This window comes from Microplitis mediator, chromosome 9 (genome assembly GCF_029852145.1).
Source record: "Microplitis mediator isolate UGA2020A chromosome 9, iyMicMedi2.1, whole genome shotgun sequence".
NCBI lineage: Eukaryota > Metazoa > Arthropoda > Insecta > Hymenoptera > Braconidae > Microplitis > Microplitis mediator.
This window is the reverse complement of record NC_079977.1, coordinates 1,488,604-1,513,911: the sequence shown is the minus strand read 5'-3', so window position 1 is coordinate 1,513,911 and position 25,308 is coordinate 1,488,604. Positions and strand designations below refer to the sequence as shown.

At 34.8% G+C, this 25,308-nt stretch overlaps 5 protein-coding genes across 12 annotated transcripts in view; 1 reads left to right on the top strand and 4 right to left on the bottom strand.

Moving 5' to 3' along the window:
* Positions 1-25,308, top strand: part of LOC130675136 (calcitonin gene-related peptide type 1 receptor-like) — a 222,135-nt gene that overhangs the window by 119,565 nt on the left and 77,262 nt on the right. The window lies entirely within an intron of this gene.
* LOC130675117 (uncharacterized) lies at positions 108-4,179 on the bottom strand. Of its 2 annotated transcripts, none has more exons than XM_057480611.1 (2): positions 3,920-4,179; positions 108-3,850 (listed from the first exon to the last, which is right to left on the bottom strand). In XM_057480611.1, the coding sequence occupies exon 2, from the start codon at positions 3,816-3,818 to the stop codon at positions 252-254; it is 3,567 nt and encodes a 1,188-aa protein (XP_057336594.1). In that variant the 5' UTR covers positions 3,819-3,850; positions 3,920-4,179; the 3' UTR covers positions 108-251. The 2 variants fall into 2 exon arrangements, with proteins under 2 accessions (XP_057336594.1, XP_057336595.1); XM_057480612.1 differs by having other exon boundaries at positions 108-3,846.
* On the bottom strand, positions 5,283-8,699 carry LOC130675125 (uncharacterized). Its single transcript, XM_057480620.1, has 2 exons — positions 5,535-8,699; positions 5,283-5,464 (listed from the first exon to the last, which is right to left on the bottom strand). The coding sequence occupies exons 1-2, from the start codon at positions 8,340-8,342 to the stop codon at positions 5,417-5,419; spliced, it is 2,856 nt and encodes a 951-aa protein (XP_057336603.1). The 5' UTR covers positions 8,343-8,699; the 3' UTR covers positions 5,283-5,416.
* On the bottom strand, positions 9,415-18,708 carry LOC130675115 (uncharacterized). 3 transcript variants are annotated; one of them, XM_057480608.1, is made up of 2 exons: positions 18,443-18,708; positions 9,415-13,104 (listed from the first exon to the last, which is right to left on the bottom strand). In XM_057480608.1, the coding sequence occupies exon 2, from the start codon at positions 13,070-13,072 to the stop codon at positions 9,497-9,499; it is 3,576 nt and encodes a 1,191-aa protein (XP_057336591.1). In that variant the 5' UTR covers positions 13,073-13,104; positions 18,443-18,708; the 3' UTR covers positions 9,415-9,496. The 3 variants fall into 3 exon arrangements, with proteins under 3 accessions (XP_057336591.1, XP_057336590.1, XP_057336592.1); XM_057480607.1 differs by lacking the exon at positions 18,443-18,708 and adding an exon at positions 13,174-13,440 and having other exon boundaries at positions 9,417-13,104; XM_057480609.1 differs by lacking the exon at positions 9,415-13,104 and adding an exon at positions 14,643-18,372 and having other exon boundaries at positions 18,443-18,707.
* Positions 20,309-25,080, bottom strand: LOC130675114 (uncharacterized). The gene is made up of 2 exons (XM_057480606.1): positions 24,792-25,080; positions 20,309-24,722 (listed from the first exon to the last, which is right to left on the bottom strand). The coding sequence occupies exon 2, from the start codon at positions 24,692-24,694 to the stop codon at positions 21,119-21,121; it is 3,576 nt and encodes a 1,191-aa protein (XP_057336589.1). The 5' UTR covers positions 24,695-24,722; positions 24,792-25,080; the 3' UTR covers positions 20,309-21,118.

Here is a 25,308-nt window from a genome sequence, read left to right as displayed (position 1 = left end):
AGAAAAAAAAATTTTGACGAAATTTTGAGAGTATCCCATTTTGCCGGCCTATCCCGTTTTGTCCCCCCTTCCCCTATTATTTAGTGATCATAAGGAAAACACATCGATTACATATATATTTTTATTTATAAAGTATAAGATTCAGAGTAACATACAAAAAGTTTAATGACATATTTTCAAAAAAAAAAATTAATTATGAAAATATTTTCATTAATAATCAGACGATTTTTTTTTTTTTTTTTTTTTTCATTTTACAAAAGCTTGTACATTATAATGGAGGCAATTGCCATCACCACGGGATTGTTATGTTCTGTAAGAAAATTAACAATTCTTATAAACCGGGGTCTATAGGTACCATATTTTTGAAGGGACAAAAGATGGGCTGCAAGAATCGTAGCCGGATCATTATTTAATCCGATCAAACATTCGACTACATCCAACAGACAATCAGTACCTTCGTCTGAGAAGTATGACATGAGGTAATCAAATAAAAATGAAGCGATAGTTGGCATTAATTCCGCGGAAAAAATATTAATTAACCCGGGTAATAGTCCGCTTACTTTCCAGGCAACTCCTTTTGGGGTAAATTTATTTGCCGACAGTACAGAAGCAAACGAAATGTTCATGTAGAAATGGGGGTTTTGCTGGGGTCTCAAAGTGGAATTGAATGACTCGAAAGCAACTTCGATTAATCGTACTCGACTTGGCTCGTGTGATTTATTAACAGAATTTATTAAATATTCTGTTAAATTTTTCACGAAATATTTTGCTGGATAGAATGAACTTATAGTAGGATGAGGATTATTCCAATTTTCTCTAACAATTTTGATAAATACATTTTTGAAACGTTTCAATCTGTCTTCTAACTTTTCTCCCGCTGTTCTAATGTAATTAATTAGATACATATGGCCTGCAGACTGTATTTTTTGTGGTAGTGACAAATCAAGAACATACTTGTCAATGATCGCATTGTGTAATTCATCAGAATATAGAACTAATATGTTCTTATCAACATTAAGAAGCTTTTCGGTATGAGACCAAACGACATCTGGCTTCAAACCGTTTTCCTCATCGCCGAGTCTACGAAAGAGGCTAAATAATATGTGGACATAATCCGTGATGTATTCATTAGGAATAGATTTCAAATTCATAAGAGATTCAAACATATCTTCATCTTCCGGTTTAAGACCGTCGAAACATTCGCAAATCATTCCCCAGGTATCGTCATTGGGAATTGATTTAAAAAATTCAAACACATTTTTAAATATAAACGCACGAATCGTCCGATCCGTTTCGGATTTCCACAACTTGATTAGGAGACCGCGTAATTTTTTGACATCCGCGACCATACAAAAGAGCCGAATTCCGAGTTTTTTTATAGAAACCGGTCGGTCCATCAGCGTCTGTGCAAACGAAATGACTTTAGGTAACGCAGTTCGTCGGCTTACATCCACAAGAGAACTGATTATCACGTGATTAGAACACCTTTCACAGACGTCCAAAATAAAATCTAAAGACACCGGTGGATTGATGGCATTAAATGCCTTTGGAGTAGTAAAGGACATTTTACAGTCATCTGCAGCATCTTCTTCATCGGAATCGATTGTCGTTGACGTTGGTACAAAAACATTTACGACCTGCTCCAATGCTGGTCCTTCGAACAGTAGTCCCAGAACAATCAATCCTCCTTCTCGTTTATTCTCTACAACTTCGTTCAAACTTTTATCAGCAAACTTTATCGGCAATTTCTGATACCAGCGACACAATTTCAAAAATTTTCGGGCCCAAGGGTTCCTAATGTTCTCCATACATTTTTCCAGGTACAATTCCCAGTCTTTCAGTATTTTTTCTGGATGATTCTTCAATAACTTCAACACTTTCGGTGACTGTACATCAATTCTCTCATCTGCGGTAACCAATGCATCAAAAATTTCGGTTTCTCCGTCTCTTAATAATTCTTTAAGTCTTTTCACATCCTTTTTATTCTGATCTTCGTTCTTAATAAACATCTTAACAGAATTATAAAGCCAGGGATAATTTTTGATCGACATCATTTCTAGAGGTGATTTGGCTTCCGAATTACGTTTGTTGAAGTCGTAAATCGAACTTAGGACATTACCTATCAGATCAATAGTTATAGATTTTTTTCTTCTTTTATTTACAGATGGAAAGACTCTGATCAATTCCTCTAGGCATTTTCTGTTGTACGCCAAATTGTCTTTCAAAATATTACACGCGTTAGCCCCATAGGTGACGTTGGATTCAGCAAGCATGCGTATTTTATCCGTTATCGAACAGTTATTCGCTAAATCGATGCCAATTTTACCTGTTATCAAGTTAAATATAGTAATAAAGTTGGAGTCGATTCCATTTTGAGCATACACCAATTTCAACAAGCTGTCAATTACATCCCAGTGTTCACGCGTTAGAGTTTTTAGGTCAAATTCTTGCGACAATATCTGTAAAACATTTACCAGTGTAAATCGACCCTCGTTTTTGTGATTCGTCAAGATATACTTGAGTACTCCGAGTAACGCATTATTATCGGAATTAATAACGCAGGTGAAAATTAATTGCTTAAGTAATTCGCATCTTTGGGCGCCATTTGGTGTTCTCTTGATAATATCTTTAAGCAACGAAACTGATTCATCGCAAGGAAAATAGCAAACCCACGATCTCGTGGAATAGTTGAAGTAATCAGTTGGTTCTGTCTTCAGTTTCATTCTCGCCTGTCTGGTGCGTTCGTCCTGCGAAAGAAACTGCATTGCCGTGGGTGTTATTTTGTGATTGCAGTATAGAAAGTTGATTTTGTAAACCTCTTGAAAAATCGAATTCACTAAAGGTAATACTTTTTCCTTTGGTAGATAGGACAGATACTTCTCCAATGAATCGAATTGAAAGCATTCAAATCTGGGAGGAAATAGTTGCTTGATAACACTTCTAAATTGGCTGTCAGTCAGACTTTTTGTAACTGTTTTTAGATCCAAAATCTGCAAATAAAATTTAGGTTTTTTCATGAATGAATCTATAGAGCTTTTCAAAAATAACTCAGTACGAGTGTGACTTAATCCTATGAAGAAACCATGATGGTGCATTTCAACGAGCTCTACAAAAGCATCTGGACATTTTTTAACCAACCGTGGAAGAAACTCTCTTAAAAAACGTAGATAGATGAGTTGCGAATTTCGTTCGTATTTATCATCACTTTTTCTGGGCAACTTCAGATATTTGACTATGAGTCCTGGATATTTATAGAATAAATTTCGTACTAATCTATTATTAAGCTGTAGCTTATGCTTCTCGATGCGATCCCTGATAAATGATTCACTGCAAGCCATCAGTAGTGGGTGAGCTTGTTTCTCTCCGTACATCAAAGTCAGCGCAGTATAAAATTCCTCAGCGATAATAGGATTCGCGGTTAAATTATTAGCCAACGCTTTGATAATTTTGAGTCGACTATGCAGAGATACGACCGGAAAAATCTGTGCCTTGTAGAACTGAACCCTACAATTTTCATGGCTGCCATTGAAAAACCACTTGGCCCTGAGCGCTCGATCAAACACTACAGAGTCATCGGATTTCAAAGCCTCGCAAATTCCCTCAAATTGTTCTGATAATCGCGCGACCTCCACTTGTACCAGAGGTTTCAAAACCTCCGGTAATTCCGACGAATCAACAGCCAATTGCATCGCTTCATTTTGATTTTCTGAGTCAACTATTTTTATCGCGATGCGGTTCAGTGTACTTAACTTATCACTCAATTTACTTCCTGCGACTTTTTGAATCCCACTCAAACATGGCGACAGTTTCTCTGCCATCGTATCGATTTATATTGAAAATTGCGACGCACCTAATACAAAAATTTATCAATAATTTCAATCAAATTACCGCCACGTGTTAACTTAAATTTTAAACTTACTCTTTATAACCTCTTCCTCCAAGTGACTACACATATATGCACATATATAATATAAATTTAACAATTCAGAAGTTTTCAATCTAAAAATACTCCGAATTTTCAAGCCTTCACATACAAATTTTATCCATCAATTCACAAACTTTTCAAATTATCGCAATCTACCGAAATTAGTTCTACTGTTAATTATAAAAGAAGCTTTTGTATTAAAGTAGAAACGTGTAGTGTCATCCCGACAAGAGAATGAGCCTCGGGTGTCGTAGGATTTTACTCCCACTCTGGGTGTTTTATGGGTTAGATGTTCTCCCACTTTTCTGTGCGCATGCGCAATTCATAAATGTGCGGTGGTGGGGGCAATTTTCGAGGTGCATTCTCTTAGTGGGACCACTTTACGCACATTCAAAAAAAATTTGAGTAACTGCTCAGCTGCTTCGTTCGTATCTCTTATAATGTTCTATCTGCGCATGCTCAGGCCACATACATTCACAAACACTTTAATAGCTTTAATACGCCGAATTATAAATGTGTTGTCATAGACGTAAACATCACAACAACAATTTAAAACAGACTTATCGTCATATAGTTAAGAATATATAGAAATTTACAAGATAATTACCTGAAGTATTTTACGTTCACTGCAAATAATAAGAATTATGAAAAAAATACTGTAACTTATATTTATTATTGGACATAAGGAAAACACATTAATTAAATTTATATAATATCAACTGTTTTTATTTATTAATGAGTATAATATTCAGAGTAGCATACAAAAAGTTTGATGAATATTTAGCAAAAGAAGACGAAAATTTATGAAAATATTTTTATTAATATATAGGCGGTTTTTTTTTTTTTTTTACAAAAGCTCGTACATTATAATGTAGGCTGTCGATACTACTGTAGGATTGCTATGCCCTTTTAGAGTATCGATAATTTTTGAAAACCGGGAGCTAGAGAAAGAATTTATTTGAAGCGACAAAAGTTGGGCTGCAAAAATCGTAGCCTGATCATCATCAGATTCAATCAAACCTTCGACTACACCCAAATGATTATCACTCTTGTTGTCATCGAAGTATAAATCGAGATAATCGGATAAGGACCTAGCGATAAATGAAATTAATTCTGCGAAAAAAATATTTAGTAATGAGGGTAACAGTTCGTTTACTTTACAAGCAACTTCTTTTGGAGAAAATTTCTTGTTTGACAGTAGCGAAGCGAATGACAAGTTCAAGTAGGAATGGGGGTCTTGCTGTGGTTTTAAAGTGGAATTAAATGACTCGGCTGCAACTTCGATTAATCGTACTAGATTTGGCTCGTGCAATTTATTAGCATAAATCATTAAACTTCCTGTTATATTTTTTACGAAATAATTTGCTGGATAGAATGACGGTTCAGTAGGATGAGGAATATCCCAACTTTCGTTGACAATTTTGACGAATACATTTTTGAAACGGTTCAATCTGTCTTCCGACTTTTCTCGCGCTGTCATAATGTAATCAATTAGATAATTATGGCCTGCAGACTGTACAGTTTTTGATAGTGACAAATCTAGAACATATTTGTCAATTATCTCATTGTGTAATTCATCAGAAAATAAAACTAATATATTGTCATCAACCTTAAGTAGCTTTTCGATATGAGACCAAACGACATCCGGCTGCAAACCGTTTTCCTCATCACCGAGACTACGAAAGAGGCTAAATAATTTGTGGACATAAACCGCGATGTATTCATTAGGAATCGAATCAAATTTCATAAGAGATTCAAACGTATCTTTATCATCTGGTTTAAGACCGTCGATACATTCGCAAATCATTCCCCAGGTCTCGTCATTGGGAATTGATTCAAAAACCTTAAACACATTTTTAAACACTAACGCGCGAATTGTCTGATGCGTTTCTGATCTCCACAAATCCATCAGGATTCCGCGTAATTGTTTGACATCCGCGACCGTACAAAAGAGCCGAATACCGTGTTTTTTCATAGAAACCGGTCGGTCCATCAGCGTCGTCGCAAACGAAATAACTTTAGGTAATGCCGTTCGTCGGCTCACATTATTAAGACATTTTACTGCCGTATGAATGTAATCACCTACGCAGAATTTTAGAATTAATTCTAAAGACACGGGCGGATTTACAACATTAAATGCGAATGGAGTAGTAGAGGACATTTGATAACCGGCTGCAGCATCATCTTCATCAGCATCTATTGTAGTTGACGTTGGTACAAAAGCTTCTGCGACCTGCGCAAATGCTGATCCTTCAAACAGTAGCCCCGAAACAATCAATCCTCCATCTCGTTTCTTCTCTGTAACTTCGTTTAAACTTTTATCAGCAAACTTTATTGGCAAATCCTGATACCAGCGACACAGTTTTATAAATCTTTGTGTCCTCAGACGTCTGATATTGTCCATACATTTTGCCAGGTATAACTCCCATTTTTTCATTATTTTTTCCGGATTATTTTTGAGTATTTGTAATATTTTTGGTGACTCCAAATCTATTTCCTGTTCATCTTCAGCAACCAGTGAATCATAAATTTCACTTTCTTTTTCCTTCAATATTTTTTTGATAAATTTTACCTCCCATCCAGTTTCGTCTTTGTCGTTCAAAAATTTTTTAATAGAGTCCAAAATCCACGGATAATTTTTTATCGACATTTTTTCTATCGGTAACTTGGCTTTCAGAATACGGTCGTTTAAATCGTAAATCAATTGCATGATGTGATGTACAAATTCAGCAGTCAAATATTGTTTTTTATCATCACTTACTGATGAGAGTATTCTGATTAATTCATCAAAATATTTTCTGTGATTCGACAAGTTATCTTGCAGAAGTGTCCACACGAAACCGGTTTTGTGCAGTAGATTGTACTCAACAAGGAAAGTTACTTTATCAGTTATCGAGTGGTTATTTTCTAAATCAAATACAATTCTCGCTTTTAGTAACTCATTTAAATCAGAAAATCCTTTTCCATTTTTAACGTACAGATATTTCGTAAAACTGTACAGTACCTCCCAATGTTCAAGCGGTAGATTTTTTAAGTCATATTCATCCAATAGTACCTCAAAAACAGCTGACAGTTTATTACTACGCTCGTTTCTATGCCTCGTCGTGATGTATTTCAGTACTTTGAGTAATTCATCATCATCGGAATTTACAATGCATGTAAAAATTAATTGCTTGAGTAATTCACATCTTTTTTCGCAATCTGACGTTTTTTTGACGAGACCTTTTAGATGAGGAATCGACTCTTCACATGATAAATAACAAACCCACGAACGCGTGGAATAGCGAAATTCATCAGTGGGTTCTTTCTGCAGTTTTACTCTCGCTTGTTTGATGCGTTCGTCCCGCGGAAGTATTCGCATTGCTGTCGGTGAAATTTTTTCAGTGCAGTCTAGAAAGTTTACTTTGTAAACCTCTTCAAAAGCCGATGTTATTATCGGTAATCTTCTTTCTTTTGGTAAATCATACAGATCAAACGTGAACAGTCTATCGAAATCGAAGTATTTTAATTCTGGATGAAATAATTGGGCCATGACATTTTTGTATTGGCTGTCAGTGAGTTTTTTTGCAACGATCCTTGGACACAAAATTGGCATAAATACTTTAGGATTTCTTATCAATGCATCGATGGAACTTTTCAAAAATAACTCGGTTTGAGTAACTCTTAAATATATTATGTAGGGGCGACTGGGAATTTCAAGAAGTTCCACAAAAGTATCTGGATATTTTTTAATTAGACGTGGGAGAAATTCAATCAAAGAATGTGAATGAACGGGCCGATAATTACGCTTCGATTCGTCAGCACTGTTTAAGCTAAGTTTCAGATATTTAACTACAAGTTCTGGATACTTGTTGAATAAAATTTGTACCATTCTATCGTTAAGCCGTAGTTTATGCTCTGTTACGCAATTCCAGATAAATGATTCACTGCAAGCCATCAGTAGTGGGTGAGCTTGTTTTTCTCCGTACATCAAAGTCAGCGCAGTATAAAATTCCTCAGCGATAGCAGGATTCGCGGTTAAATTATTAGCCAACGCTTTGATAATTTTCAGTCGATTCTGCAGAGATACGACCGGAAAAATCTGTGCCTGGTAGTACTGAACCCTACAATTTTCATGGCTGCCATTGAAAAACCACTTGGCCCTGAGCGCCCGATCAAACACTACAGAGTCATCGGATTTCAAAGCCTCGCAAATTCCCTCAAATTGTCCTGATAATCGCGCGACCTCCACTTGTACCAGAGGTTTCAAAGCCTCCGGTAATTCCGACGAATCAACGGCCAATTGCATCGCTGCATTTTGATTTTCTGAGTCAACTATTTTTTTCGCGATGTGGTTCAGTGTATTGAACTTATCACTCAATTTACTTCCTGCGACTTTTTGAATCCCACTCAAACATGGCGATAGTCCCTCTGCCATCGTATCGATTTATATCGTAAATCGCGACGCATTAATCACAAAAATCGAACAATAATTCCAATAAAATTTACCTCGTAAAACTCAAACTTGAAACACCGTTTATACTTTATTCCTCTATCTAAACATACATATACACGTATATATGTGTAGATAAATTCAACAATTCAAATATATTCAATTTTAAAATACTCCGAATTTTTAAACTTTCACATACAATTTTTATTCATCAATTCACAAACTTTTCAAATTATCGCCATGTTTCGAAAATAGTTCTACTGTTAATTATAAAAAAAATTTTCGTATTAAAGTAAAAACGTGTACGCACATTCATAGAAAATTTAAGTAACTGCTCAGCTGCTTCGTTCGTATCTCTTATGATGTTCTATCTGCGCATGCTCAGGCTACATACATTCACAAACACTTTGATAGCTTTAAACGCCGAATTTTAAATGTGTTGTCATAGACGTAAACATCACATTCATGACTATATGTTATATATACCTATATATATTTAGGGTATCTGTTATTTCTCAACTTATATTTTGTACCTGGCAATGATATAAAGCATCTGTTCGGGACCGAACAATAATAAAGAAAAAAAATTGTAATTCTGTAAGAAACGACTGACACCAAGTTGAAACAATAAGATATTAATTTATAAAAGCTTGAACCTGAGAATGTTAGAAGTATGTCAGTGACTGTACTGTATATATATGTCTAACACTTGACAACGCGACCGCTTAACAGTCCGATACAATTGTGTCCTTTAATTCCATTTGCTTCTGCAATTCTGGACCTCGGGCCCCTTAACTTTTAGGGGTAGTGGATGTATCAGGTGATGGGGGTGAGTTTGACAAAATTATATATCGTCATATAGTTTAGATCAAATTAAAATTTACAAGATAATTACCTGAATTATTTTACGTTGACTGCAAAAAATAAGAGTTATGATGAAAATACTATAACTTATATTTATTATTGAACATAACGAAAACACATTAATTAAATTTATATAATATCAACTTTTTTTATTTATTCATAAGTATAATATTTAGAATAGCATACAAAAACTTTGATAAATATTTAGCAAAAGAAAACGAAAATTTATAAAAATATTTTTTTTAACATAGAGACGTTTTTGGTTTTTTTTTTTTTTACAAAAGCCCGTATACTATAATGTAGGCTGTTGATACGACCGTCGGATTGCTATGCCCTTTCAGAGTATCAATAATTTTTAATAACCGGGAGCTAGAGGGAGAATTCCTTTGAAGCGATAAAAATTGGGCAGCAAGAATCGTAGCCTGATCATTATTAGATTCTATCAAACCTTCGACTACACCCAAACGATTATCACTCTTGTTGTCATCGAAGTATAAATTGAGATAATCGGATAAGGACCTAGCGATAAATGAAATTAATTCCGTGGAAAAAATTTTTAGTAATGAGGGTAACAGTGCATTGACTTTACAGGCGACTTCTTTTGGGGAAAATTTGTCTTTTGACAGTAGCGAAGCAAATGTCAAGTTTAAGTACGAATGGAGGTCTTGCTGTGGTTTTACAGTGGAATTAAATGACTCGGCTGCAACTTCGATTAATCGTACTAGATTTGGCTCGTGCAATTTATTAGCATAAAACATTAAACTTCGTGTTATATTTTTTACGAAATAATTTGCTGGATAGAATGACGGTTCAGTAGGATGAGGAATATCCCAACTTTCGTTAACGATTTTGACGAATACATTTTTGAAACGGTTCAATCTGTCTTCCGACTTTTCTCGCGCTGTCATAATGTAATCAATTAGATAATGATGGCCTGCACACAGTACATTTTTCGGTAGTGACAAATCGAGGACATACTTGTCAATTATCTCATTGTGTAATTCTTCGGGAAGTAGAACCAATATATTATGATTAATTATAAGTAGATTTGTAATATAACACCAAACGACACATGGCTCTAAACCGTTTTCCACATCACCGAGTCTACGAAAGAGGCAAAATAATTTGCGGACATAATGCGCGATGTATTCATTAGGAATCGAATCAAATTTCCTAAGAGATTCAAACGTATCCTTATCATCCGGTTTAAGACCGTCGATACATTCGCAAATCATTCCCCAGGTCTCGTCATTGGGAATTGATTCAAAAACCTTAAACATATTTTTAAACACTAACGTGCGAATTGTCTGATGCGTTTCAGATCTCCACAAATTTATCAGGATACCGCGTAATTGTTTGACATCCGCAACCGTACAAAATAGACGAATTCCGTGTTTTTTTATAGAAATCGGTCGGTCCATCAGCGTCGTCGCAAACGAAATGACTTTCGGTAACGCCGTTCGTCGGCTCACATTCTCAAGACAATTGACTGTTGTGTGAATATAATCACCCACGCAGAATTTTAGGATGAAATCTAAAGACACTGGCGGATTAACGACATTGAATGCCATCGGAATAGTAGACGACATTTTATAATCATCTGCAGCATCTTCTTCATCGGGATCTATTGTCGTTGACGTTGGTACAAAAGCTTCTGCGACCTGCGCAAATGCTGATCCTTCAAACAGTAGCCCCAGAACAATCAATCCTTTATCTTGTTTCTTCTCTGTAACTTCGTTTAAACTTTGATCAGCAAACTTTATCGGCAAATCTTGATACCAGCGACACAATTTTACAAATCTTTGGGCCCACGGATTACGAATTGAATCCATACATTTCTCCAGGTATAATTCCCAGTTCTTCGCTATTTTTTCCGGATCATTTTTCAGTAACTGTATAACTTTTGGTGACTCCAAATCAATTTCCTCTTCATCTTGAGTAACCAACTCTTTATAAAGTTCTTTGTCTGTTTTTCTCAAAACTCTTTTAAGTCTTTCAACTTGGCTTTTTTTTGCATCTTTATCGTTCAAACACTTTTTAATGTAATCCAAAATCAACGGGTAATTTTTGATTGTCACCATTTCCAACGGTGACTTGGACTTTGAATTACGTTCATTAAAATCGTTGAACGATTTCATGATGCCAATTACCAAATTAATATCCAGACCTTCTTTCTTATTCTCAATTTTCGATGGCAATACTCCCATAAATTCTTCAAGACACTTCCTGTTGTAGGACAAGTTGTCCTTCAAAATATTCCAGTCTCCATCCCACCACTTTATAATGTACTCAGCGAGTAGACTTATTTTGTCAGTTATCGGATAGTTATTCGCTAAATCAAAGCGAATTCTGGCTGGTATCAGGTCTTTTATTTCAGGATCGTAAAAGCTTATTCCAGTTTTGAAATACAAGAGTTTTACTAAATAATAAATTACATCCCAGTGTTCAAGCGTTAGGTCAGGACTTTTAAGGTCATATTCTTTCGATAATTCCCGTAAAACATTAAGAAGTGTAGAACCACTCTCGTTTTTATGTTTTGTCGAGATATACTCGAGTACTTCAAGTAACGCATTACTATCGGAATTAATGGCGCATGTAAAAATTAACCGCTCAAGTAAGTCGCATCGATCGTAGGCATGTGATGATTTAATAATGAAATCTTTCAAATATGGAATGGACTCCTTAGGCGCCAAATAACAAACCCACGGATAACTGGAGTATTTAATTTTACCAGTTGAATCTTTCTGCACGTTTATTTTCGCTTGTTTGATGCGTATGTTCCGAGGGAGTAATCGCATTACTGTGGGTGTAATCTTCTCGGTGCAATTGAGAAAATTCACTTTGTACACCTCTTTAAAGACCGATATCATCATTGGTAATTTTTTATCTTCTGGTAGATATTTCAGATACTCGAACAAGTCATCGAATTGAAAGGACTCCAATGTGGGAGGTAACAAATTTTTGGTAACAATTCTAAATTGGCTGTCAGTGAGTTTTTTTGTAACCGTTTTTTGGTCCAAAATTGGCAAAAATAATTTAGGATCTTTGATCAATGCATCGATGGAATTTTTCAAAAATAACTCGGTGCGAGTGTGACTCAGCCTTATGAAGTAACTGACACGTTCCATTTCTAAAAGCTCCACAAAAGTTTCTGGACACTTTTTAATTAATCGCGGAAGAAAATCTGATAGAGAATTCAAATTAACGAGTCGTAAATTTCGCTCGTATTGATCATCACTTCTTTTGCTCAACTTCAGATATTTGACTACGAGTGCTGGATATTTATAGAATAAAGTTCGTACTAATCTATTATTAAGCCGTACTTTATGCTCTGCGACGCAATTCCAGATAAATGATTCACTGCAAGCCATCAGTAGAGGGTGAGCTTGTTTCTCTCCGTACATCAGAGTCAGCGCAGTATAAAATTCTTCAGCGATAGCAGGATTCGCGCTTAAATTATTAGCCAACGCTTTGATAATTTTAAGTCGACTCTGCAGAGATACGACCGGAAAAATCTGTGCCTGGTAGTACTGAACCCTACAATTTTCATGGCTGCCATTGAAAAACCACTTGGCCCTGAGCGCTCGATCAAACACTACAGAGTCATCGGATTTCAAAGCTTCGCAAATTCCCTCAAATTGTTCTGATAATCGCGCGACCTCCACTTGCACCAGAGGTTTCAAAGCTTCCGGTAATTCCGACGAGTCAACAGCCAATTGCATCGCTTCATTTTGATTTTCTGAGTCAACTATTTTTATCGCGATGCGGTTCAGTGTACTGAACTTATCACTCAATTTACTTCCTGCGACTTTTTGAATCCCACTCAAACATGGCGACAGTTTCTCTGCCATCGTATCGATTTATATTGATAATTGCGACGCACCTAATACAAAAATTTATCAATAATTTCAATCAAATTACCGCCACGTATTAACTGAAATTCCAAACTTACTCTTTATAACCTATTCCTCCAAGTGACTATACATATATGCACATATATATAATATAAATTTAACAATTCGGAATTTTTCAATCTAATAATACTTTGAACTTTCAAGCCTTCACATATAATTTTTACCCATCAATTCACAAAATTTTGAAAGTATCGCAATCTTTCGAAATTAGTTCTACTGTTAATTATAAAAAAAACTTTCGTATTAAAGTAAAAACGTGTACGCACATTCAAAGAAAATTTGAGTAACTGCTCAGCTGCGTCGTTCGTATCTCTTATGATGTTCTATCTGCGCATGCTCAGGCTACATACATTCACAAACACTTTGATAGCTTCAACGCCGAATTTTAAGTGTGTTGTCATAGACGTAAACATCACAACCATGCCTATCTGTATAGGGTGGCCGTTATTACTCAACTTATATTTTTTTCCTGTCCATGATATAAAGCATCTATTTAAGACCAGACAATAATAAAGAAAAAAATGGCAATTCTGTAAGAAACGACTAACACTTAGTTGAAACAATGAGATTTTAATTCATAAAAGCTTAAACCTGACAATGTGAGACGTATGTCAGTGACTATGCTGTATATACAGTAGAACCTCGATAACTCAAACCTCGATAAGTTCAAAACCTCTGTAACTTAAAAATTTTTTTGATTCCCTTCCCTTCACAGCTTAAAACCTCTATTACTTAAAGTACAAAACCTCGATAACTCAAACAATTATTTTGAGCATTGCCCTCGGTAACTTAAAATAATATTTTGGTGACCTCCATAACTTAAAGTAAGATCATTGAGTCATCGTATTAAGTATGTATGCAAACAAAAGGTTTCGCCAAAAGCTTAATTGATTTTCACTTTAGTCTTTCACTTAATCGGGAACTAGGGAAATAAAGGATAAAGGGGAGGGGGAGGACCTTTACTCAGTAGGAATTTTCATATAAGAGTAAATATATATGTATAAATAAATAAAAATCTATCATTTCTATTGAATTATATGTATCTTTTTCACACTCAAGTTTCCAATCAATAAACCTCGTTAAGTTAAAAATTTTACTTTAATAACCTCTCTAACTTAAACTCTCGATAAGTAAAAAACTCGATAACTCAAATTTTTTTACGTTTCCCTTGAATTTTAACTTATCGAGGTTCTACTGTATATGTCTAACACTCGAAAACGTGACCGCTTAACTGTCCGGTACAATTGTGTCCCTTGATTCCATTCGCTTCTGTAATTCTGGACCTTGGGCCCCTTGACTTTTCGGGGTATGGATGTATCACGTGACAGGGGTGAGTTTGACAAAATTATATATCGTCAGAAAGTTTAGATTAAATTATAATTTACATCATAATTACCTGAACTATTTTACGGTGACTGCAAAAAATAAGAGTTATGATGAGAATACTATAACTTATATTTATTATTTAACATAAGGAAAACACAATAATCAAATTTATTTAACATCAAATTTTTCTTTATTTATTTATAAGTATAATATTCAGAATAGCATAAGAAAAGTTCAATAAATATTTAGCAAAAGAAAACGAAAATTTATAAAAATATTTTTATTAATATATAGGCGGTTTTTGTTTTTTGTTTTACACAAGCCCAAACATTGTAATGTTGGCTATCGATATGACCGTGGGATTCCTATGCTCTTTGAGAGTATCAATAATTTTTAAAAACCGGGAGCGATTGACAGAAGAAGACTGCAGCGACAAAAATTGGGCAGCAAGAATCGTAGCTGGATCATTATTCGATTCAATCAAACCTTCGACTACACCCAAATGATTATCACTCTTCCTGTCATCGAAGTATAAATCGAGATAATCGGATAAGGAATTAGCGATAAATGAAATTAATTCCGCGGAAAAAATTTTTAGTAATGAGGGTAACAGTTCGTTTACTTTACAAGCAACTTCTTTTGGGGAAAATTTCTTGTTTGACAGTAGCGAAGCAAAATACAAGTTCAAGTAGGTATGGGGGTCTTGCTGTGGTTTTAAAGTGCAGTTAAATGAATCGAATGCAACTTTGATTAATCGTACTAGATTTGGCTCGTGCAATTTATTAGCATAAATCATTAAACTTCCTGTTATATTTTTTACGAAATAATTTGCTGGATAGAATGACGGTTCAGTAGGATGAGGAATATCCCAATTTTCGTTAACAATTTTGATAAATATGATTTTGAAACGTTTCAATCTGTCTTCTAATTTATCTTGCGCTGTTCTAATGTATTTAATTAAATATATATGGCTTGCAGACTGTACAGTTTGTGATAGTGACAAATTAAGAACATATTTGTCAATTATCTCATTGTGTAATTCTTCGGGATATCGAACTAATATGTTTATATCAATATCAAGTAGCATTGTAGTATAATCGGAATCTGGTTTCGAACCGTTTTCCACATCATCGAGTCTGCGAAAAAGACATAATAATTTGCCGACATAATCCGCGATGTATTCATTAGGAATCGAATCGAATTTCATAAGAGATTCAAAAGTATCTGTATCATCTGGTTTGAGATCTTCGATACATTCGCAAATCATTCCCCAGGTCTCGTCATTGGGAATTGATTCAAAAACCTTAAACACATTTTTAAACACCAACGTGCGAATGGTCTGATGCGTTTCGGATTTCCACAAATCCATCAGGATACCGCGTAATTGTTTCACATCCGCGACCGTACAAAAGAGCCGAATTCCGTGTTTTTTTATAGAAATCGGTCGGTCCATCAGCGTTTTTGCAAACGAAATGACTTTAGGTAACGCAGTTCGTCGGCTTACATTTACAAGACAATTGACTGTTGTGTGAATGTAATCTCCCACGCAGAATTTGAGGATTAAATCTAGAGACACTGGCGGATTAACGACATTGAATGCCATCGGAATAGTAGACGACATCTTATAATCATCTGCAGCATCTTCTTCTTCGGGATCTATTGTAGTTGATGTTGGTACAAAAGCCTCTACGACCCGCGCAAATGCTGATCCTTCAAATAGTAGCCCCAGAACAATCAATCCTCCATCTCGTTTCTTCACTGTAACTTCGTTTAAACTTTTGTCAGCAAACTTTATTGGCAAATCTTGATACCAGCGACACAATTTTATAAATCTTCGGACCCACGGATTATGAATTGAATCCATACATTTTTCCAGGTATAATTCCCAATTCTTCGCTATTTTTTCCGGGTCATTTTTCAGTAACTGTATAACTTTTGGTGACTCCAAATCAATTTCCTCTTTATCTTGAGTAACCAACGCTTTATGAAGTTCTTCGTCTGTTTTTTTCAATTCTCTTTTCAGTTCTTCAACATCGCTTTTATTTGCATCTTTATCAACCAAACACTTTTTAACGTAATCCAAAATCCATGGGTAATTTTTGATTGTCATCATTTCCAACGGTGACTTGGACTTTGAATTACGTTCATTAAAATCGTTGAACGATATCATGATGTTATTTATCAATTCAACAGTCAGATATGCCTTCTTTTTCTCAATTTTCGATGGCAATACTCCCATAAATTCTTCAAGACACTTCCTGTTGTAGGACAAGTTGTCCTTCAAAATATTCCAGTCTTCACTCCACCAATTTAAAATGTACTCAGCCAGTAAACTTATTTTGTCAGTTATCGGATAGTTATTCGCTAAATCAAAGCGAATTCTGGCTGGTATCAGGTCCTTTGTACTAGGAAAGTAAGAGCTTATTCCATTTTTGACGTACAACAGTTTCACTAAATTATAAATTAAATCCCAGTGTTCAAGCGTTAGGTCAGGACTTTTTAGGTCATATTCTAGCGTTAGCACCTCTAAAGCATTAGGAAGTGTAGAACCGCTCTCGTTTTTATGTCTTGTCGAGATATACTTGAGTACTTCAAGTAACGCGTTACTATCGGAATTTACAATGCATGTGAAAATTAACTGCTTAAGTAATGCGGATCTATCGTTGGCATTTGATGATTTTTTGATGAGATCTTTAAAATATGGAATGGACTCCTCAGGCGCCAAATAACAAAACCACGAATAATCGGAGTATTTAATTTTACCAGTTGGATCTTTCTGCAGTTTTATTCTCGCTTGTTTGATGCGTTCGTCCCGCAGAAGTAATCGCATTGATATGGGTGTAATATTCTCGGTGCAATCTAGAAAATTTACTTTGTACACCTTTTCAAAGACCGATGTCATCATTGGTAATTTTTTATCTTCTGGTAGATATTTCAGATACTCGAACAAGTCATCGAATTGAAAGGACTCCAATGTGGGAGGTAACAATTTTTTGATAACAATTCTAAATTGGCTGTCAGTGAGTTTTTTTGTAACCGTTTTTTGGTCCAAAATTGGCATAAATAATTGAGGATCTTTGATCAATGCATCGATGGAATTTTTCAAAAATAACTCGGTGCGAGTGTGACTCAGCCTTATGAAGTAGCTGACACGTTCCATTTCTAAAAGCTCCACAAAAGTTTCTGGACACTTTTTAATTAATCGCGGAAGAAAATCTGATAGAGAATTCAAATTAACGAGTCGTAAATTTCGCTCGTATTGATCATCACTTCTTTTGCTCAACTTCAGATATTTGACTACGAGCGCTGGATATTTATAGAATAAAGTTCGAACTAATCTATTATTAAGCCGTACTTTATGCTCTGCGACGCAATTCCAGATAAATGATTCACTGCAAGCCATCAGTAGAGGGTGAGCTTGTTTCTCTCCGTACATCAGAGTCAGCGCAGTATAAAATTCTTCGGCGATAGCAGGATTCGCGCTTAAATTATTAGCCAACGCTTTGATAATTTTAAGTCGACTCTGCAGAGATACGACCGGAAAAATCTGTGCCTGGTAGTACTGAACCCTACAATTTTCATGGCTGCCATTAAAAAACCACTTGGCCCTGAGCGCTCGATCAAACACTACAGAGTCATCGGATTTCAAAGCTTCGCAAATTCCCTCAAATTGTTCTGATAATCGCGCGACTTCCACTTGCACCAGAGGTTTTAGAGCCTCCGGTAATTTCGACGAATCGACAGCCAATTGCATCGCTTCATTTTGATTTTCTGATTCAACTATTTTTTTCGCGATGTGGTTCAGTGTACTGAACTTATCACTCAATTTACTTCCTGCGACTTTTTGAATCCCACTCAAACATGGCGACAGTTCCTCTGCCATCGTATCGATTTATATTGAAAATTGCGACCTAATACAAAAATTTATCAATAATTTCAATCATATCACCGCCACGTATTAAACTGAAATTCCAAACTTACTCTTTATAACCTCTTCCTCCAAGTGACTATACATATATGCACATATATATATATAATATAAATTTAACAATTCAGAAGTTTTCAATCTAAAAATACTCTGAATTTCAAGCCTTCACATACAATTTTTATCCATCAATTCACAAACTTTTCAAATTATCGCAATGTTTCGAAATTAGTTTTACTGTCTATTATAAAAAAAAACTCCGTATTAAAGTAACAACGTGTACGCACATTCATAGAATATTTGAGTAACTGCTCAGCTGCTTCGTTCGCATCTCTTATGATGTTCTATCTGCGCATGCTCAGGCTACATACATTCACCAACACTTTAATAGCTTCAATGCCGAATTGTAAGTGTGTTGTCATAGACGTGAACATTACAACTATGCTTATATATTATATATATATATATATATATATATATATATATGGGGCATTCCACGCCAAATCGACCACTTTTGACCCGACCCCTTTAGATTTGACTGAAAATTTTTTCTCTTTTTCTACCCTATCAAAAACGATTCTCATAATTTTTTCGAATTTTTCCACCCAACCGAAAAAAAGTTATAAATTTTTGAAAAAAATGGCTTTTTTCATTTTAAATAGCTATAACTTTTTCAAAATTCGACTGATTGGGACGTTTTTTTTTTCAAAATTTTTGTTTTTAAACGTACTTTTTGAAAAAAAATACAAAAAAATTATTCAGTAGGTCTTTCCATTTTTAAACTTGATTTTTCGAACAAAATTCAAATTATTGCGAGGATAACCATTTAAATTTATTGTTTTTATTTTTTTTTTCAAATTCAAAAGTTTTCTGAGCACTCTCAAAAATTTTAAGCATGGTTTTATGAGAAAGAAGGCTAGTTATAAAAAAATTTTTTTTTTAATTGGAAAAAAAAAATATAAATCGAAAAAACATCACTCTGGAAAAATTTGAGGATCTGCAGAAAATGTCAAAGTTTTATATAAAAAAAAAAATCAAAAATCAAAAATGGTAAACATCGAAAAATTTTTGATTTTTTCTAAAAATCTACAAAAAAACAATGAATATAGGTTCCGATAATTTTTTTGTATTTTTTCTCAAAAAGTACATCTAAAAACAAAATTTTGAGAAAAAAAACGTCCCAATCAGTCGAATTTTCAAAAAGTTATAGCTATTTAAAAAGAAAAAAGCCATTTTTTTAAAAAATTTAAAACTTTTTTTTGGTTGGGTGAAAAAATTTGAAAAAATTATGAGCAACGTTTTTGATGGGGTAGAAAAAGAGAAAAAATTTTCAGCCAAATCAAAGGGGTCGGGTTCAAAAGTGGTCGATTTGGCGTGGAATGCCCCATATATATCTCTATATAGGGTGTCCGTTATTCCTCAACTTATATTTTGTACCTGTCCATGATATAAAGCATCTATTCGGGACAAAACAATAATAAAGAAAAAAAATTGTAATTCTGCAAGAAACGACTAACGGCAGGTTGAAACCAATAAAAAATTCATTCATAAAAGCTTAAACCTGAGAATGTTAGAAGTATGTCAGTGACTGTACTGTATATATATGTCTAACACTTGACAACGTGACCGCTGAACTGTCCGATACACTCGTGTCCCTTGATTCCATTCGTTTCTGCAATTCTGGATCTCGGGACCCTCGACTTTTCGGGGTAGTGGATGTATCAGGTAATGGGAGTGAGTTTGACAAAATTATATATCGTCATATAGTTTAGATCAAATTAAAATTTACATGATAATTACCTGAAGTATTTCATGGTGACTGCAAAAAAATAAGAATATTGATGAATTAATTCTAACTTATATTATTTTGGAACATAAGGAAAACACAATAATCAAATTTATTTAACATTAATTTTTTTTTTTATTTATTTATAAGTATAATATTCAGAATAGCATGAAAAAAGTTTGATAAATATATAGCAAACGAAATTGGAAATTTATAAAAATATGTTTTGCACGCCTCGAACGCGAAGCGTCGAGGTTGTGCTTTATAACGGACCTGTCAAGGTCACTTGACTTTTCCTCGTTAAACTGTATATATTATTTTTATGTCGCACTCACACGTTATAAAAAACACATTAACCTAAAGAGGAAACACTAATTAATAAGACTGATACTTTCATTAAGTTGTTCGATACGTATTATAATAAAAAAAAGTTTAATAAAAAATATGTATCGTGGACGTCAGTTAGTCTGTAGTCCAAAATATGTCTGTGGCACGGATATTTCGTGAACGGCTTGACAAAATGACTTTATTTTTTTTTCACTGTCTTCAGAATAATGCAAAGAAGGTTCTTTTCGAAAATCACTACTGTAGACCCTCTCGTTTTTTTTTAAATAAATCATTTCTGTTAAAACCGGTACCATTCCATGTAAACAAACACACACTGCAGCCATTTTTTTATTTTATCGGGAATTTTTTTTTTATCATCAAACTTTGCTGATATCATAAGGTTCTACTTTACCATCAAATAATTTTTTTTTATTACCAACTGTCATAGAATTAACTAAATTAAAAAAAAAAAACGACGAATTTCTCTCTAGATATTTATTAAAAAATTTTGTAATTAAAAATAAATATTAGTAATTTATATATTTCATTGTAACATGAGCGTTCGAGGTGTGCACTTTTGGATTTTCCAAACTTTTTTAATATGGAGACGGTTTTTTTTTTACGAAAGCCCGTACATTATAATGTAGGCTGTCGATACTACCGTGGGATTGCTATGTCCTTTGAGAGTGTCAATAATTTTTGAAAACCGGGAGGTGGAGAAGGAATACCTTTGAAGCGATAAAAATTGGGCTGCAAGAATCGTAGCCTGATCATTATTAGATTCTATCAAACCTTCGACTACACCCAAACGATCATCACTCTTGTTGTCATCGAAGTATAAATCGAGAAAATCGGATAAGGAATTAGCGATAAATGAAATTAACTCCGCGGAAAAAATTTTTAGTAATGAGGGTAACAGTGCATTGACTTTACAAGCAACTTCTTTTGGGGAAAATTTCTTGTTTGACAGTAGCGAGGCAAATGTCAAGCTCAAGTAGGAATAGGGGTCTTGCTGTGGTTTCAAAGTGGAATTAAATGACTCGGCTGCAACTTCGATTAATCGTACTCGACTTGGCTCGTGGGACTGATTAGCAGAATTTGTTATATCTTTGGTTAAATTTTTTACGAAATAATTTGCTGGATAGAATGACGGTTCAGTGGGATGAGGAATATCCCAATTTTCGTTAACGATTTTGACGAATATATTTTTGAAACGGTTCAATCTGTCTTCTAATTTATCTCGCGCTGTCATAATATAATCAATGAGATAACTATGGCCTGCAGACTGTACAGTTTTCGGTAGTGACAAATCAAGAACATACTTGTCAATTATCTCATTGTGTAATTCTTCGGGAAGTAGAACCAATATATTATGATTAATTCTAAGTAGCTTTGTAATATGAGACCAAACGACACCTGACTCTAAACCGTTTTCCACATCACCGAGTCTACGAAACAAGCAAAATAATTTGCGGACATAATCCGCGATGTATTCATTAGGAATGGAATCAAATTTCATGAGAGATTCAAAAGTATCTTTATCATCCGGTTTAAGACCGTCGATACATTCGCAAATCATTCCCCAGGTCTCGTCATTGGGAATTGATTCAAAAACCTTAAACACATTTTTAAACACTAACGCGCGAATCGCCTGATGCGTTTCGGATCTCCACAAATTTATCAGGATACCGCGTAATTGTTTGACATCCGCGACCGTACAAAACAGCCGAATTCCGTGTTTTTTTATGGAAATCGGTCGGTCCATCAGCGTCTTTGCAAACGAAATGATTTTAGGTAACGCCGTTCGTCGGCTTACATTTACAAGACAATTGACTGTTGTGTGAATATAGTCACCCACGCAGAATTTTAGGATTAAATCTAAAGACACTGGCGGATTAACGACATTAAATGCCATCGGAATAGTAGACGACATCTTATAATCATCTGCAGCATCTTCTTTATCGGGATCTATTGTCGTTGACGTTGGTACAAAAGCTTCTACGACCTGCGCAAATGCTGATCCTTCAAACAGTTGCCCCAGAACAATCAATCCTCCATCTCGTTTCTTCTCTGTAACTTCGTTTAAACTTTTATCAGCAAACTTTATCGGCAAATCTTGATACCAGCGACACAATTTTACAAATCTTCGGGCCCACGGATTACGAATCGAATCTATACATTTTTCCAGATATAATTCCCAATTCTTCGCTATTTTTTCCGGATCATTTTTCAGTAACTGTATAACTTTTGGTAACCTCACATCCATTTCCCCTTTATCTTGAATAACCAACTCTTCATAAAGTTCTTTGTCTGTTTCACTCAATAGTATTTTAAGGCGTTCAACATCGCTTTTATTTGCATCTTTATCAACCAAACACTTTTTAACGTAATCCAAAATCCATGGGTAATTTTTGATTGTCATCATTTCCAACGATGACTTGGACTTTGAATTACGTTCATTAAATTCGTTGAAGGATATCATGATGCCATTTACCAAATAAATAGTCAGATTTTCTTTCTTTTTCTCAATTTTCGATGGCAATACTCCCATAAATTCTTCAAGACACTTCCTGTTGTAGGACAAGTTGTCTTCCAAAATATTCCAGTCGCCACTCCACCGCTCTATATTGTAATCAGCGAGTAGACTTATTTTGTCAGTTATCGAATGGTTATTCGCTATATCGAAGCGAATTCTGGCTGTTATCAGGTCCTTTGTAACAAAAAAGTAAGAGCCTATTCCATTTTTGACGTACAAGAGTTTCACAAAATTATAAATTACATCCCAGTGTTCAAGCGTTAGGTCAGGACTTTTGAGGTCATATTCTTCCGATAATTTCCGTAAAACCTGAGTCAGTATAGAACCACTCTCATTTTTATGTCTTGTCGAGATATACTTGAGTACTTCAAGTAACGCATAATTATCGGAATTTACAATGCATGTGAAAATTAACTGCTTAAGTAATTCGCATCTATCGTTGGCATTTGATGTTTTTTTGATGAGATCTTTAAAATATGGAATGGACTCTTCAGGCGCCAAATAACAAAACCACGAATAATCGGAGTATTCAATTTTACCAGTTGGATCTTTCTGCAGTTTTATTTTCACTTGTTTGATGCGTTCGTCCCGCGGAAGTAATCGCATTGCTGTGGGTGTAATTTTCTCGGTGCAATCTAGAAAATTCACTTTGTACACCTCTTCAAAGACCGATGTCATCATCGGTAATTTTTTATCTTCTTGTAGATATTTTAGATACTCGAACAAGTCATCGAATTGAAAGGACTCCAATGTGGGAGGAAACAATTTTTTGAAAACAATTCTGAATTGGCTGTCAGTGAGTTTTTTTGTAACCGTTTTTTGGTCCAAAATTGGCATAAATAATTTAGGATCTTTGATCAATGCATCGATGGAATTTTTCAAAAATAACTCGGTGCGAGTGTGACTCAGCCTTATGAAGTAACTGACACGTTCCATTTCTAAAAGCTCCACAAAAGTTTCTGGACACTTTTTAATTAATCGCGGAAGAAAATCTGATAGAGAATTCAAATCAACGAGTCGTAAATTTCGCTCGTATTGATCATCACTTTTTTTGCTCAACTTCAGATATTTGACTACGAGTGCTGGATATTTATAGAACAAATTCCGTACTAATCTATTATTAAGCCGTACTTTATGCTCTGTGACGCAATTCCAGATAAATGATTCACTGCAAGCCATCAGTAGTGGGTGAGCTTGTTTCTCTCCGTACATCAAAGTCAGCGCAGTATAAAATTCTTCAGCGATAGCAGGATTCGCGCTTAAATTATTAGCCAACGCTTTGATAATTTTAAGTCGACTCTGCAGAGATACGACCGGAAAAATCTGTGCCTGGTAGTACTGAACCCTACAATTTTCATGGCTGCCATTGAAAAACCACTTGGCCCTGAGCGCTCGATCAAACACTACAGAGTCATCGGATTTCAAAGCTTCGCAAATTCCCTCAAATTGTCCTGATAATCGCGCGACCTCCACTTGTACCAGAGGTTTCAAAGCCTCCGGTAATTCCGACGAATCGACAGCTAATTGCATCGCTTCATTTTGATTTTCTGATCCAACTATTTTTTTCGCGATGCGGTTCAGTGTACTTAACTTATCACTCAATTTACTTCCTGCGACTTTTTGAATCCCACTCAAACATGGCGACAGTTCCTCTGCCATCGTATCGATTTATATTGAAAATTGTGACCTAATACAAAAATTTATCAATAATTTCAATCATATTACCGCCACGTATTAACTGAAATTTCAAACTTACTCTTTATAACCTCTTCCTCCAAGTGACTCTACATATATGCACATATATAATATAAATTTAACAATTCAGAAGTTTTCAATCTAAAAATACTCCGAATTTTTAAGCCTTCACATCCAACTTTTATCCATCAAGTCACAAACTTTTCAAATTATCGCAATCTTTGAAATTAGTTTTACTGTCTATTATAAAGGAAACTTTTGTATTAAAGTAAAAACGCGTAAAAATATTCAAGGAAAATATTAGCAACTGCTCAGCTGCTTTCTACGTATCTCGTATGTTTTTAAACCTGCGCATGCTCAGGCCACATACATTCGCCAACACTTCAATAGCTTTATACGCCGGAATCTAAATGTGTTTCCATAGACATATATATCACATGTACACACATATACATATATATATATATACATGTATATATATATATATGTATCACGTGTTATTTATCGGTATGCGTTACACACAGGGAATAAAAACATCACATGTTCAATAGAATTACAGATTCTTAGTCACCATGACC

Bases quoted from the DNA above. Each gene is read 5' to 3' on its own strand.
- LOC130675125 (XM_057480620.1), bottom strand. From the start codon at position 8,342: ATGGCAGAGGGACTATCGCCATGTTTGAGTGGGATTCAAAAAGTCGCA. The intron at 5,465-5,534 runs GTTGATGACAAT...AATATGTTCTAG, and splicing joins ATATCGAAAAGCTACTTAAG to ATTTGTCACTATCAAAAACT.
- LOC130675115 (XM_057480608.1), bottom strand. From the start codon at position 13,072: ATGGCAGAGAAACTGTCGCCATGTTTGAGTGGGATTCAAAAAGTCGCA.
- LOC130675117 (XM_057480611.1), bottom strand. From the start codon at position 3,818: ATGGCAGAGAAACTGTCGCCATGTTTGAGTGGGATTCAAAAAGTCGCA.
- LOC130675114 (XM_057480606.1), bottom strand. From the start codon at position 24,694: ATGGCAGAGGAACTGTCGCCATGTTTGAGTGGGATTCAAAAAGTCGCA.